Below are 13,561 nucleotides of genomic sequence, written 5' to 3' on the forward strand. Positions count from 1 at the left end.
CACTCTCTTTTGTTCTTTCTCCTCGATATTACTAGAAGGATAACTATGTCTCTTTACGGCGATCTTAAACCTGACACTTCGAAAGTGTCTTCAGACAAAGAGCCCGCTCTTCCAAAATCATCTGCAGGTAGCTCCTGACAATCAATCGTAAATGGCCTGGCATTCATCCCCTCAATTGCTTGTCGGCCAATTACATTTTATCGTGATAGTTTTTTATAATAACTAAGCATTAGAGAATATTATATTTAATAATTTTTCTAATCTATAACTATTACTGTGTGCGAACAAAAATCACATAAATAGCGAATTGGTCGGCGTTAACTAGATTCAAACCTGTAATTCAGAGGAGGCCCAATCCGACAAAGAAAGTTGTCTCTTCAAGAACTGTCAGTAAACCTAGTATTACGGCCACTGTAACAACTTCTAATAGCACGGGATCGGAATGCGATAAGCAAATTCAAACCTTCAAAGCTGATGAAGAGACGAAGCTAGTACCTAATTTGCCGGATAACGACTATCGTTCTAAGGCACTACCTATACAACAATCAAGTGTACGTATATCTTTCCAAATTAATTATTATTTTGTCCATATATAATTAACGATTAATATTAAACAGAAAAAAGGAAAGGGCACTGCAATTAGATCAAATCCACTATCCCTTGAAGATGATTACAATCCATCGTTTCCAAACAATTATGAGGAATATAAAGAAGCAGAGAAGCGAAGAAAAGAAGAGAAATCGCTCTACGATCGAGGAAATAGGCGCTCAGGTTCTTATGATTCAGATCTAGACTATCAAGAACTTAGTATGTTGTTCATCAGTATTTTTCAATTTTTTTACTTACAATTTTATATTTTATATTATAGGCAATTTTCCACCTCCAGCTTCACTCTATTCGAGTGGTAATCAAATACTGGATTTATCACCCCAGGCGCAACAAAATCAAGCTTCAGTAGAGCATCCATCGGTCGACAGCTCAGAAACGGGAGAAGAGGCATATCTACGAAGGGTCCAGATGAGCGTTAGACAGAATCCTATGAGCACGATTGCTGTGTAATACTTGGTTCTTTTGGATATGCAGGCTTTCTTATATTAATATTATTACAATATTTCTAGAGCTGACCAAAGGCTAGATCCTGAACAACAAAATGTAGTTGCTTCGAATCAGTCGCCTGAAAAACTTTCTACAGTAATCGTTCTCACAAATATGGTGCTTATTTTCTTGTGTCTGTAGATTTGGTATATTGGATAATTTACCACTTTATACTTTGATATTTTACTAGGTGGGCCCAGGAGAAGTTGATGACAACTTGCAAGGCGAGACAGCAGAGGAATGTAAGAAGTACGGAAAAGTAGAAAGATGTTTGATTTTTGAGATCCCTGGGCAAGAAGTTCGTATTTTTGTGCGTTTCTCAACATTGGAGTCAGCAGGAAGAGCGCTCGCCGATCTGAATGGACGATTTTTCGGTGGAAGAGTTGTTTCTGCCCGATTTTATGATGAGAAGAAGTTTGATAGTTTGGACTTGGGAGACTAGGTGTCATTTTCATAATTTTTTATTTTTCGATTAATTTAATCTATTATACATGCAATTCCAACATGCAACACGTCATCGTAGTAAAATTCGTAAACATTTTTTTTGCCTCTGATACCGTCTTAACTTCACGGTTGCGAGTAGGCCAGAAGTGAATTTAAAGCAGTTATGCCAAAGGTCCCTAGAAATTGTATCCTTTTAGTCTTACGCCAATGATCTACTGAATTTTTTCCTGGATATATTGAAATTTGATCCAATTCTTTGTGAATTTATTTTATAACGCTTCTGCCAATATATGACATTACCTTCACTCTTGACATCATCCAGGTTCCAAGACCTACAAGGTTCCACGTCGCCCATTTGAATCTGAGCGGCTTGATCACGAGCTTAAACTTGTCGGTGAGTACGGTCTTCGCAATAAACGTGAAGTATGGCGGGTAGGTTATACTCTGTCAAAGATCCGTCGTGCGGCTCGTGAACTTCTTACACTGGAAGAAAAAGATCCTCGGCGCCTTTTTGAGGGTAATGCACTTATCCGCCGGCTAGTACGCATTGGGGTACTTGATGAATCCAAAATGAAACTCGATTATGTGCTTTCGCTGAAAATTGAAGATTTCTTGGAACGACGCCTTCAAACACAAGTGTTCAAGCTCGGGTTGGCTAAATCAATTCACCATGCTCGAGTATTGATTAGACAACGACACATCCGGTATTTTATTTTAGACGAGATGATTTCAAATATAACGTTTGTATAATAGCTCTTCCTACAATAGAGTTGGGCGTCAGATGGTAAACATCCCCAGTTTCGTAGTTCGGCTTGATTCACAAAAACACATCGACTTCGCATTAACCTCACCGTATGGTGGTGGTCGTCCCGGCCGTGTTAAACGTAAGCGTCAAAAATCTGCGTCCAACAATGCTGAAGATGATGAAGAATAGTTTTAGCGGACAATTATTTCATGAAGTTGCTGCCTACTCTAAAATAAAGAATACATAACTAATCTATGTAAAAGTGTAACTTTTATAATTTAAATGGACTCTAGCAACTATAGCATTTCGGGAGCTCAATACAGATATATGGCGAGTAAGGATATGTGAATTAAAAAATAACATCATATATACGAAATGATACTTTGAAAATGAACTTTAAATCTGGTTACAATGTATTATGAGATGATAAAGCAAGTCTCCATGTGCCATCATGTTATTGTTTTCTCCTCTATTGACTTCGGAAAAGAGCTATCTACTAATGAACACGAATTTATTTTATTCCTTATTGTAACAAATTCATTGTGGTAATATAATGACTGGCTTAAAATTTACCACAAGTTTCTCTAGTTTAAATTACAAGTATGTACAAGTATATCCATGGCTTAAAGTATAATAGAAGTCTGCTCTAAATGCAAAATTACATACTGGTATTCTATTAGATGAATCATACTACTAAAATTGGAATACCAAATTTGTTAATGGAATCCAATTCGAAATTCGTACGCAAAGAAATCGTGAAAAGTTCTTGGGCGACTGAATCTAACTCCTTCTCTTTTCCACCTCGTTAAAAGACTTAAGGTAACTATATGCATCCATCCATTGAAATATAAATGCATCCATCAATGAATGAATAAAATATCAATTCATGTCTAGTTAGAAAACTTACTTTTCTATCCATTTCGATTTGTCTATATAGGCCACTAGCTACCATGGGTGGTAAGTAGTAAGAGATCTAGTTTTATTGTATTAAGTTCTAATGTTATATTGCTTCATTCTCTCCGATTAGCGTACAAGTATCTTGAAGGCAAGTTTGACCTCTATAAATTAGTCTAGAAATGAGCGCTTAGTTTTAATAATAATAGAACTCTACAAGAAGAAGCAATCAGATGTTATGCGCTTCTTGCTGCGTGTTCGTTGCTGGGAATATAGACAATTGAATGTTATTCATCGTGCTTCACGTCCCTCGCGTCCCGACAAAGCTCGTCGCCTCGGTTATAAAGCTAAACAGGGCTATGTTATCTATCGCATCCGCGTTCGTCGTGGTGGCCGTAAGAAGCCTGTGCCAAAAGGTCAGACTTATGGCAAACCCGTCCGTCAAGGTGTCACTCAGCTTAAATACCAAAAGTCCCTACGTGTCACCGCAGAGGAACGTGTTGGCCGCCGATGTGGAAACTTGCGTGTGCTAAATTCCTACTGGATTAATAGTGATAGCACATATAAGTACTTTGAAGTTATTCTTGTTGATCCCAATCATAAAGCAATCCGCCGCGATCCCCGCATTAACTGGATTTGCAATCCAGTGCATAAGCACCGTGAGGCCCGTGGCCTCACCGCTATTGGGCGTAAGTCCCGCGGTATTGCAGGACGCGGCCACTTGTTCAACAACATGAAGGGAGGAGGCCGTCGTGCCAACTGGCGTCGCAACAATACTCTTTCTCTTCGCCGATATCGCTAAAAGCTCCTTTGCGGTTCTGCTGTTTTATTGTCCATTTATTCATTTCCTTTATAAATAAATACCTTTTCAACGAAGACTGATGATTTACCATCTAGATTATACTATCGAATACTTTTATTCCGCAGCAAATAGAATGAATTTGAGAACAAGGGCGCTTTTTGACTTCTATTTTTTTCTCGCAACAGATTATATAAATATGTCAGAAAACGAAAAGGTATACTAGAATAAGGTGTTTATTAGTTCGCATGTACAATTAATTACGCTATCATATTATATAGGAGAAAAAGCCAGATGTTGAGCACATTAATATAAAAGTTGTTGGCAGTGTAAGCTAGGAATTTGTATTTGTATATGTATTTTTTTAAGCTCATCATAATTATAGGATCATAACGAAGTATATTTCAAAATCAAACGAAACACACAACTTAGACGCCTCATGACAGCCTATTGTGAACGCCAGGGAAAATCGCTTAACTCTGTGCGCTTCTTATACGATGGCCAACGGATATCACCTGAAAACACGCCAGAAGATTTGGAAATGGAAAACGGAGATACTATTGACGTAATGGTGGAACAATTGGGGGGAAAATTATATTGAGGATGGCCCATAATGGGCATAATGTTGAATTTTAGCATCTCTTGGTATACAACTATTCTGCAGCGGTTTTGAGAAGCTTATATTGAAATACGAGTGGCATATGAATTAGCATAGGTGAATGTTATAATGTATATATTGTGTTTTATTGTTTTCAGAAATTTTGGTACGTTTTTCGTTTAATATTTAACCTTTTATATACTATGTTGTAAATGAGAAGATCATAGATGTGGTATTTACTTGTAATTATGGTTATGGGCTTTTCATTTGGGGTAATATTCTTTCATATAGAGGACAGAAATCTGCGCTCGATATTGAATTGATCCTTTATCATTTAAACGATATTACCTTTTGAAATGAAACCTGCTAATCGCATACTCTTTCTTCTCGTCACAGAAAGACTATGAATATTTATATAGTCTTAAGAATCAGCCATTAAAATAACCATTCGCTTATATTCAAGATTTAACGTTATTGAAATACATGAATTTGTAACGATATTTATTAGCGTTATTGTCCAAAATTTATTTTCTTATATTTTCTATCTAACGTTTCATTATGATCTCCTTTTCAATTCTATTAGTAATATCATTGATAAGCCACTGAATCAAATTAATTACTCGGGATCGCTGCAGAACGTTATCAACCTATTTTGCTTGCAATAATGGCTATACCTAAGAAACTTACCACAAAACCAGAGTGTTCTGCATTTATCGAAAATTTTAACACATTTTTATTTGATTGTGATGGTAAACTATACGTTGTAGGATTTTTTTTAAAATTTTTCTTCTCAACAACGTTATTCATTAGGAGTACTTTGGGATGGTGATCAAATTCTTCCCGGTGTTAGGGAGGTTTTGGAATTTCTACGTTCAAAAGGTACACATCTCATAGATTGTATTTCATGTTCAAATTTTCATTTTAATATTTAATAGGAAAGCGAATCATTTTTGTGACAAACAATAGCACAAAATCACGCACAGCTTATAAAGCCAAATTTAATAAGCTGCAAATTGATGTCAGCACTGAGGAAATTTTTGGATCTTCCTACGCATCGGCCGTATGGTTGCGTAAGGTAGCCAAGTTTCCCGCCGATAAAAAGGTCTATATCATCGGACAATCTGGTATCGAGGAAGAGCTTGCCTCTGAGGGTATTCAATATTGTGGTGCTGGGGTATTTCATTTTCTCCAAATAGTACCAGTGACTACCTCTTCTAAAGGCTATGTAAAACTTTTTTGAAATAGGAAGACAATGAGAATGTTGCAGATATGAGTTTCAAAGATATTATCCCCGATCCTCAGGTAGATAAGAATCACGGTTTATTTTTTCTAGTAACAACTTATATGATATACTCGTAGATTGGAGCTGTGCTATGTGGATTTGATTTGCATATCAACTACAAAAAGTACGCTAAAGCCTTCACCTATATTCGCTCGAACCCTGAATGCTATTTCTTACTTACTAATAACGATACCACCTATCCTGCTAATGGGACTATTTTCCCAGGTAATGTAATTTTTGGACGGTTCTATATTCATTACTAACGCAAAATGTATATCAAAGGAACGGGTTCAATTGTATCTCCTTTGATAACCTCACTAAACCGCCAACCGGATGCTGTGCTTGGAAAGCCAAATCAAAGTATGATGGACTGTATCAAGGCTAAGTAAGGAAGAAATCTATGAACCCCTTCGTTTGTTCTTTGGTATTAACCTGAACGAAATACTCAATTCATAGATATGATATTGACCCACAAACCACTTGTATGGTTGGTGATCGTATTGATACTGATATTCAGTTTGGGATCAACGGCGGCCTTTCCACTTTGCTTGTGCTCAGTGGTAAGTCTGGATATTTATTGAGGCTCCTCATTTGCAAATAATGTTAGCTCACCTGGTCAAATTTGTAAAATGCAGGAGTCACGACTCAATCAGAACTAGAGCACTCCGAAATTCTCCCTAACTATTATATTAACAGCTTGGGTGATTTATCTATCGCAATTCAATGATTTAGACTATAGAGAGAATTTTATTTATCAAATAGAAATAAAGCTATAGAGATGCCTTTTATTGTTAAGCACTTGTTTTGAAGCTAGTGTTTGGGGGCTGGCTTTTGGCGAAGCCTTGCATTTTCAAAGACAACTTTATTGTAGAATGGCACTCATAATAATATGTGAGTTTTGTAAATTGAGCTCAACCCATTATTCATTTAAGTGAGCGTTTTCTAATCGGGTCAAATCATTCGTTAATGCAGCAATAAGATAAAAAGATACACTCCGTATTGTGCTAGAAATATGGCGAGAAAATGGTCTTCTATATTAAGCTTTTCTTGGTGTGCCCCTTCTATTTAGATATTTTTGGCTTATTTGGAAAAAGTTTTTGTAACCACGTTTCCGATTTCCAAATATTATTCAGTATATAAACAGTAGTTTGAATATTATTTTCCTCTTTTTTATTTCCCTCAATCCGTTATTCTCTAAATATATTTTCGCCTGGTAGCGATATATTTTTATCCAATACCGCAGGAACGGTCTACTTACTTTGTATACTCACCTTCTTTTCTGCCTCTACCCGCTGGTACGGTTTTATTATACCTTTCCCAGGCCTTTTTTCAAAATGTCCCATCAATATTTGTTTGCAAGAATATTCCTTCTATTTGTGTTTTTGGCACTTCTTTCTCCTCTCTCAGACGCTAAAGAGCGTGACAGTAAGAAGCAGAATAAAAAGAGCAGAAAGCATCAAGGAAAGAAAGACATTGGTGCTTTTATGGTAACTCATAATTGACTAATCTTCCTTACAATATGATATACTGATCAGTCTATCTTATTTAAGACCAATCCTCCTCCTCGCCTAGTCCCCGGAGATGATACCGATGATTTCAAGGAAGCACGCAAGCCTAACAAACGCGGAGTATGTGGGGGACTTGAGCCAAGCCAGATCAAAGCCATCTACGTTGAAGGAGGCATTATGCCAACAAACTGGGAAGTGGCTGAGAAGCTTCGCGGACCGTGCACTTTTGAGGTTTCAAAATCGGGCAAGGATTCGGGATTCCGTAAGCTCAAGATCATAAAAGAGTGTGCAGCACAGAAGGGCGAGAACAAGTTTGCACTTCGACTCCCCAAAGGTCTCGTATGCGACCATTGCGTTGTACGCTGGACATGGAAGCCTAAGAAAGGTGAATCTTATGTCAATTGTGCGGATGTTCGGATAATTAAGCGCTCCAAGGGAGTACCTGGAGATGGAAAGCACAAATTCGAAACCGACGATTTAGCTGGGCCTGAGGAAGAGCTCGACTCCGAAAAGGAACAGGGTGATAAGAATGCCCAAAACGAGAAAAAAGACGCCAAGAATGACAAAGCTGCTGAATCGGAAGATGAAGCTGTTCGCGAGCAGAAAAAGGAATCCCCCACCGCTAACGAAAAAAAAGGCATTGGCAAAGATACCAAAACCAATAAGGATGCAAAAGAAACAGGCAAAGACGGCAAGCAGACCGAAAACGACACCACCTCTCCCGTGGTTGGAAAAACTGAGGCGGCTGAGGAGCCAGACTTTGTGGTTGAGAAGGAAACGGTTAGTCAGGCCCAAGTACAACCCGTTCCCTCGCAACCTGTCAACTCAACTGCGACCGTGCCTGAAGAACCGGCATTTACGGTTGAAAAGGATAGAGAAGGCGAAAAAGTCAAGCGTGAAGAGGACAGGACATTTAGGGGTATCGATCGAAGAAGGTTATTAAGAGGTCGGTACATAGGCTTCAAGCGAACCCATCATTGAATCTCCTAGATTAGTCTCCCTCCACTCCCTTATTGAGTTTCTTTTACCCTTCTTTAATTCCTTTGTATATTTGTGCTTTCTTAAGGCAGGCCTTAAATGACTCTTCAAATATATTAGCCCAACCGGTGCCCGGTTGCCTTTCATGCTCTGCTCAGCGTCTTAGGGTTTTAATTTCTTCAGGCGTTACAAAGCCATACCCATTTTTCTTCTTTTAAGGTTTTTGCACATGACCTTGGAAAAATGCCCCGAACAGACCGAGCAGCCCGGCCAACACCATGGACACATACATGTCGGCACATAGAAAAAGTTCGAGAGCGTGACACTCACACTCTCTCGTGACAGCTTCCGAGAAATTTAGTCTTTTTTTCTTTATTTCGAGCGGGACAACCTAGTTTATTTGATGTCTTCTTTAGCTACTCTCTTTTCTTCTCTCGCATCGTTTCGCAATTCCTTCTTTCATTTAGCATTTGCAGGTTGAATTCCAAATGACAACACGAGAATCTACTCTTTCCAACACTTCTCAAAATCTCACTTCTCAGCAGCTATGTAATGAGCCAATTCCAATACGAAATGGCGATAAGCCGACCTACAAAGTGGCCTATAAGCAACTGCCGGAGACATTGCTTAGTAGGTGCCGTTGCGTATTACACCGAGAATTCATTTCCTCATAATTTCTGGCTAGATTTCATCTGTGAATCAATATGGAGCATCCTCCGTTATCACCCGTCTTCTTATTATTCCGTGCCGAGGAAACTTCCCGGATTCCTGCACTATGTGACGCTAATAACGCGACGTGCTCAGGTTAATAGAACACTTGCATTGGTCACCCTAATATATGTAGAGCGACTGAAGAAGAAAATGCCTAGTAATTCAGTGGGGGACTATGGTATTATAATGGATATATCGGTGCGAGGTACTTTTTCTAATTTGCTATTGTCATAAGGGTTTTGCCATAGGGTGTTTACTGCCAGTTTACTCGTGGCATACAAGGTACTCTACGGAGAAGACAGCTACCACACACCCACTACCCATGAGGGTCCCCTCCGCCTCTCAAGTGGCTCGCTGTCGGCACTTACCAATAATTTATTCAGTCCGAGGGAAATTTCGCTGATGGAGCGCACTTTTCTACAGCTAATTGATTTCAATGTATGGGTCACAGAATTAGATATTCGGGAATTTGTTCGAATCAACCGAGAGGATTTGATTTTATGGTAATCGCCGATCGTTGTGTCTATATATCAACCATTTGTATTATTGCTCTGTTTAATATCTGTAGAGTTTCCTATCAATTTTGACCAGCAATTCTTTATAAATAGCAGTAATAAATAAAAATTAATCAACAAAGGGATTACAATAAAACAGGGTTATAGCACAAAGAAAAATGCAACGGAATATGGAAGTGAAAAAAAGTGTCCAAGAGAAGGATTCGGGAAGGAGGTAAATTGACCGAAAATTAGAGAATTAACTTGATTCTATACTACATTTTTGTTTTAACTTGCTGGTTGAAGTTTTGGTTTGGCTCAACTTATAGACACTCAGCAGTAAAAATCGGGTCCAACTGGAGAATTTCTCTGGTGAAATATAGAGACGATAGTCGATTGTATCTAAGAATTCGTATTCGATCCGACATATCTCCTCCACTCCCAGTCCAGTTGCGGAAGACCATGCCGAGTTAGAGATATACTTGTCTTGAAGAAATTTATTCGATACAATCAGAGCCGCTAGAAACGCACGGCGCCCACATCGAAAGAACCTCGATTGTTGCTTCGAGAGAAGTTTTCTATGACAGCGGCAAATGTAAAAGAGGGCGGCTTGCAGAGTTGAATAAGATATGTATCCTCTACGCAATGTGAGCTCTATAAAATCATGTAGCGGAAGGCAAGAATTGGAGTGTTGTGGCCAGAATGAGGCGACAACGAAAGCAGCAATGTCTACGAAAACAGTTGTCTCAAGTTAAGACAGTTCGAAGAGTCATCTTTAGGATCTTTATTTTACTCACCTACTAATTTCGATGCAGATGGGTGTTCTGTGGAAGATCTTGACTGTAGTGAGGATCCGACCTTTTGGATCGGATTATAACGATGCCTAGCCCGTTTAGTGTTGCGCGGTAAGGGTTGTGGAGAAGCAATAGTTTCCATATCAGTTTGCGAGGGTTATGCTGGACCAAAATATCCTGTCGAGGGTATATATCTCAAACAGAAGCATATAAGTAAGGGGTATTTATATTAGGATCTATAATTTGTAATTAATAAGTTTGTCAGAAAGTAGAGGTGTTTCATAATATTAAGCATGATTTCTATCAAGTCGAATCTCCTCAATTAGTAACACAAAACACCTTGAATGACAAATGTTGCGCCACGCCTAGTCACGCATGTTGATATTCGATGTCCGTATACTGAGGGAAATTCTCTCCTAAATTGGATCCGCGTAATTTCTCTACCTTGCTTATGAAAATAATGTCGACGATTCGTAGAGAGCAATTTTCTTCAGACGCAAATCGCTTCGGAAATATTCCATATCAGGATGAGGAGTTCAGTACAATTAAGAAAACTTTGCAACGACAGCTTGGTCCCGAGTTTACTAGTCAACGCCCCGGACCAGCAGGAAGTAAGCTAATGATTATTATATGTTTTATACTAAGCTTAATGTCATATCTAAATTAGCCGGAAAAATAACCTATATTGAGGGATGGAAGACAATAAATCTTGCTAATGAGATCTTTGGATTCAACGGCTGGTCTTCGAGTATTATTGATATAACAGTGGATTTTGTAATAGAGGATGCTCTTGTTTCTATTATTTTGCAATATAATGATCAAGTATATTTTTGGGCAGGTGGATGTCTCTCCGGATAAACGTGTATCCCTTGGTTTATCGGTGATTGTTCGAGTTACCCTCAAAGATGGAACGTATCATGAGGTATGCCTAGCTTAACAGCCTTTCTATTCCGGATTCTTGTTATACTCGAGTCATATATAGGATATTGGCTATGGATCAATTGAAAATTCGAAGAGTAAGGCAACCGCATTTGAAAAGGTATACGAAATGATTTAAAAATTAGAGGTCATAAACTCACACAAATTTCAACTAAAAGGCCAAAAAAGAAGCTACAACTGATGCGTTGAAAAGAGCGCTCCGTACCTTTGGGAACGTGCTAGGAAATTGTCTCTACGATAAGAAATATGTTAGAAACGTGCAAAAAGTTTCAACCCCAATGGTATTTTTATTGTACATTTTACTTTACATTAATAAAATATAACCTTTTATTTGTGTTAGGTCCCGTTCAATTCAAATGAGCTCTATCGTCACTGGGAGATGTCAACAGATACTGCAAATGCTAGCGTCAATAGGCCATTATCGCCTCAAAAAAAAAAGTCATTCTCTCCAGTAACTCGTAAGAAGAGCTTATCCACTGCGCAGACCGGACAAGAAAGTAATTATTCTTATAAAAGCATTGTGAATATTTATCCAATTGACGATATTTTTTTGATCTACAGATATTTCAAACAACGTTGCTCAACCCGTCCGACAGATGCTTAAAACACAAGCAGCGTCATTGCGCCAAGATTCCACTTCTACTCCTCTACAACCCCGACCTCCATCCGCGCCGCAGGCCCCCGTACCAACTACAAACTCAGTGCCACCGCTGGCAATAACCCCAGCGACTGCTTGTCTTTCACACCAAACATCTTCACAGAGTGAATATGGCGTGGAAGGTATTATATTTTTGTTATTTTGAAGTGTTTGTCATTTGACTTGATTTGCTATGCCTTGTAGACAAAGATGATGATATGTTTGTGTCTATTGCCGAGGTTTTTGAAGATGATCGTGGACTTTTCACGGAGACTCCCCGTTTTGCCGAGCATGAATTCGATCAGTGAGTTAGGAATAATAATCATCGTTTCCAAAACGCGTCTAATTAAAATACTGGTATAGCATCGATCTTCCTATACAGGAGCCTGATATCAAGTTAAGCTCTGGCTCCTCCGATACCAACTCTGGAATTAAAGATGTACAGACAACATTTGCCAATGCATCTAGCTTAGCTAATATATCGCGATCACCCTCCCCTTCGACAAAATTGGATATTGTTACGACAACAGGTTGTGCTCAAAAGTCGAATAGTTTGATTTCTGAGCAAATCCTTCCGTTGGATACTGCAAGCAAACTGGCAAAATTTCGAGCACCTCCTGCGGTCTCTAGTGGCGTGAACCTGTTTCAGGTTGGAAATGGCCAGCAGCATCCACCTCCAGTGTCGAAAACCTATCCTAAACGTTCAGCTGAATTGGAGCCAGTAGTTGCAAGCGAGGTACCGCCGGTCGATCTTTCCGATCCCAAGGCAAAGCGGTCCAAAACTTAGCATCGTGCTCGCAAATTTAATAGAAGCTAATATGCAAGTTATGAAGGGGCAATTTTCATTGTTTTTATGTATATACACAATTAATGATTCAATATTCTCGATACTCGTTATTGTACTTTATATATATATATAAATATAAACTTTCTGCTGTAGTCAACTTCATCATTTTTCTAGTGTACATCTTCCCATCAGCTAGCAAAGAATATTGTGATCGTACGAAAATAAAATATATTTCGCAGGGGCAAATGATGCCATTGAATAATTGTATACAATGCTGAAAAAATATGATAATTTCAGAATATAAACTAATCATTTCTTCTCCGCGATTTCTTTGCATAATAACTGAAAAAATATCGGATACTTTACAGGACATCTATTTGTTTTCAAACTTTTTTATAATGTTATTTTAGATTTCTACTTTCGGCCAATCAAATTATAATATCAAAGAATAGCCCGTGGAGCAAAAATCCCCATTTCTCTTTCACTTTGCCACTTTTTATCTCGGAATTTGATCATAATGGATAAACAAAAGAGCAAAACAGGACCAAAAGAAATTCCTTCTAAGTCATTGCAACAACACCAACAACAAGAGCAACATCGACAACCTAAATACCGTCGTCGTTCAACCGAAGAGCTATTGTCTGCTGTTCAATTGGACATGGATTTACGCAAAGAGAGGTAATTTTTAGAATCAGTTTTAATTTCTTTTAATCTATTTTAATGAGATGGAAATTGAATTAGATCCGGACCACATTCGTACGATAATCAGAAACACGCAGGTTGGAAGCCAGGGGCAACACGTTCACAGGACGATGATAAGAGCAATTTGCCTTATTCAGAGTGATGATTTTGGGAA

At 38.5% G+C, this 13,561-nt stretch overlaps 10 protein-coding genes across 10 annotated transcripts; 9 read left to right on the forward strand and 1 right to left on the reverse strand.

Annotated features, from left to right (window-relative positions):
• Nucleotides 1-45: 45 nt before the first annotated feature.
• VTP21DRAFT_6073 (uncharacterized protein) lies at nucleotides 46-1,537 on the forward strand (the record flags this gene model as incomplete). Its single annotated transcript, XM_069396664.1, has 6 exons — nucleotides 46-127; nucleotides 304-551; nucleotides 618-807; nucleotides 869-1,055; nucleotides 1,119-1,212; nucleotides 1,286-1,537. The coding sequence occupies 6 exons, from the start codon at nucleotides 46-48 to the stop codon at nucleotides 1,535-1,537; spliced, it is 1,053 nt and encodes a 350-aa protein (XP_069247342.1).
• Nucleotides 1,538-1,702: 165 nt separating this feature from the next.
• Nucleotides 1,703-2,473, forward strand: VTP21DRAFT_6074 (40S ribosomal protein uS4; the record flags this gene model as incomplete). Its single annotated transcript, XM_069396665.1, has 3 exons — nucleotides 1,703-1,724; nucleotides 1,862-2,243; nucleotides 2,308-2,473. 3 exons carry the CDS (start codon nucleotides 1,703-1,705, stop codon nucleotides 2,471-2,473), a joined length of 570 nt encoding a protein of 189 aa, XP_069247343.1.
• A 761-nt stretch (nucleotides 2,474-3,234) lies between these two features.
• Nucleotides 3,235-3,980, forward strand: VTP21DRAFT_6075 (60S ribosomal protein eL15; the record flags this gene model as incomplete). Its single annotated transcript, XM_069396666.1, has 3 exons — nucleotides 3,235-3,241; nucleotides 3,312-3,329; nucleotides 3,388-3,980. 3 exons carry the CDS (start codon nucleotides 3,235-3,237, stop codon nucleotides 3,978-3,980), a joined length of 618 nt encoding a protein of 205 aa, XP_069247344.1.
• Nucleotides 3,981-4,176: 196 nt separating this feature from the next.
• On the forward strand, nucleotides 4,177-4,578 carry VTP21DRAFT_6076 (uncharacterized protein; the record flags this gene model as incomplete). Its single annotated transcript, XM_069396667.1, has 3 exons — nucleotides 4,177-4,194; nucleotides 4,259-4,306; nucleotides 4,363-4,578. The coding sequence occupies 3 exons, from the start codon at nucleotides 4,177-4,179 to the stop codon at nucleotides 4,576-4,578; spliced, it is 282 nt and encodes a 93-aa protein (XP_069247345.1).
• Nucleotides 4,579-5,239: 661 nt separating this feature from the next.
• VTP21DRAFT_6077 (uncharacterized protein) lies at nucleotides 5,240-6,584 on the forward strand (the record flags this gene model as incomplete). Its single annotated transcript, XM_069396668.1, has 8 exons — nucleotides 5,240-5,324; nucleotides 5,386-5,454; nucleotides 5,511-5,749; nucleotides 5,821-5,877; nucleotides 5,935-6,082; nucleotides 6,140-6,242; nucleotides 6,314-6,417; nucleotides 6,493-6,584. 8 exons carry the CDS (start codon nucleotides 5,240-5,242, stop codon nucleotides 6,582-6,584), a joined length of 897 nt encoding a protein of 298 aa, XP_069247346.1.
• A 296-nt stretch (nucleotides 6,585-6,880) lies between these two features.
• On the forward strand, nucleotides 6,881-8,346 carry VTP21DRAFT_6078 (uncharacterized protein; the record flags this gene model as incomplete). The annotated part of the gene is made up of 3 exons (XM_069396669.1): nucleotides 6,881-6,907; nucleotides 7,075-7,344; nucleotides 7,408-8,346. The coding sequence occupies 3 exons, from the start codon at nucleotides 6,881-6,883 to the stop codon at nucleotides 8,344-8,346; spliced, it is 1,236 nt and encodes a 411-aa protein (XP_069247347.1).
• Nucleotides 8,347-8,831: 485 nt separating this feature from the next.
• On the forward strand, nucleotides 8,832-9,561 carry VTP21DRAFT_6079 (uncharacterized protein; the record flags this gene model as incomplete). Its single annotated transcript, XM_069396670.1, has 3 exons — nucleotides 8,832-8,973; nucleotides 9,029-9,232; nucleotides 9,290-9,561. The coding sequence occupies 3 exons, from the start codon at nucleotides 8,832-8,834 to the stop codon at nucleotides 9,559-9,561; spliced, it is 618 nt and encodes a 205-aa protein (XP_069247348.1).
• A 246-nt stretch (nucleotides 9,562-9,807) lies between these two features.
• On the reverse strand, nucleotides 9,808-10,484 carry VTP21DRAFT_6080 (uncharacterized protein; the record flags this gene model as incomplete). The annotated part of the gene is made up of 2 exons (XM_069396672.1): nucleotides 9,808-10,277; nucleotides 10,346-10,484. 2 exons carry the CDS (start codon nucleotides 10,482-10,484, stop codon nucleotides 9,808-9,810), a joined length of 609 nt encoding a protein of 202 aa, XP_069247349.1.
• Nucleotides 10,485-10,793: 309 nt separating this feature from the next.
• On the forward strand, nucleotides 10,794-12,705 carry VTP21DRAFT_6081 (uncharacterized protein; the record flags this gene model as incomplete). Its single annotated transcript, XM_069396673.1, has 9 exons — nucleotides 10,794-10,953; nucleotides 11,010-11,116; nucleotides 11,181-11,264; nucleotides 11,325-11,381; nucleotides 11,440-11,562; nucleotides 11,622-11,778; nucleotides 11,843-12,061; nucleotides 12,123-12,222; nucleotides 12,282-12,705. The coding sequence occupies 9 exons, from the start codon at nucleotides 10,794-10,796 to the stop codon at nucleotides 12,703-12,705; spliced, it is 1,431 nt and encodes a 476-aa protein (XP_069247350.1).
• Nucleotides 12,706-13,222: 517 nt separating this feature from the next.
• Nucleotides 13,223-13,549, forward strand: VTP21DRAFT_6082 (uncharacterized protein; the record flags this gene model as incomplete). The annotated part of the gene is made up of 2 exons (XM_069396674.1): nucleotides 13,223-13,383; nucleotides 13,447-13,549. The coding sequence occupies 2 exons, from the start codon at nucleotides 13,223-13,225 to the stop codon at nucleotides 13,547-13,549; spliced, it is 264 nt and encodes an 87-aa protein (XP_069247351.1).
• Nucleotides 13,550-13,561: the final 12 nt, after the last annotated feature.

This window comes from Calcarisporiella thermophila (genome assembly GCF_041956535.1).
Source record: "Calcarisporiella thermophila strain CBS 279.70 unplaced genomic scaffold VTP21scaffold_25, whole genome shotgun sequence".
Taxonomy (NCBI): domain Eukaryota; kingdom Fungi; phylum Calcarisporiellomycota; class Calcarisporiellomycetes; order Calcarisporiellales; family Calcarisporiellaceae; genus Calcarisporiella; species Calcarisporiella thermophila.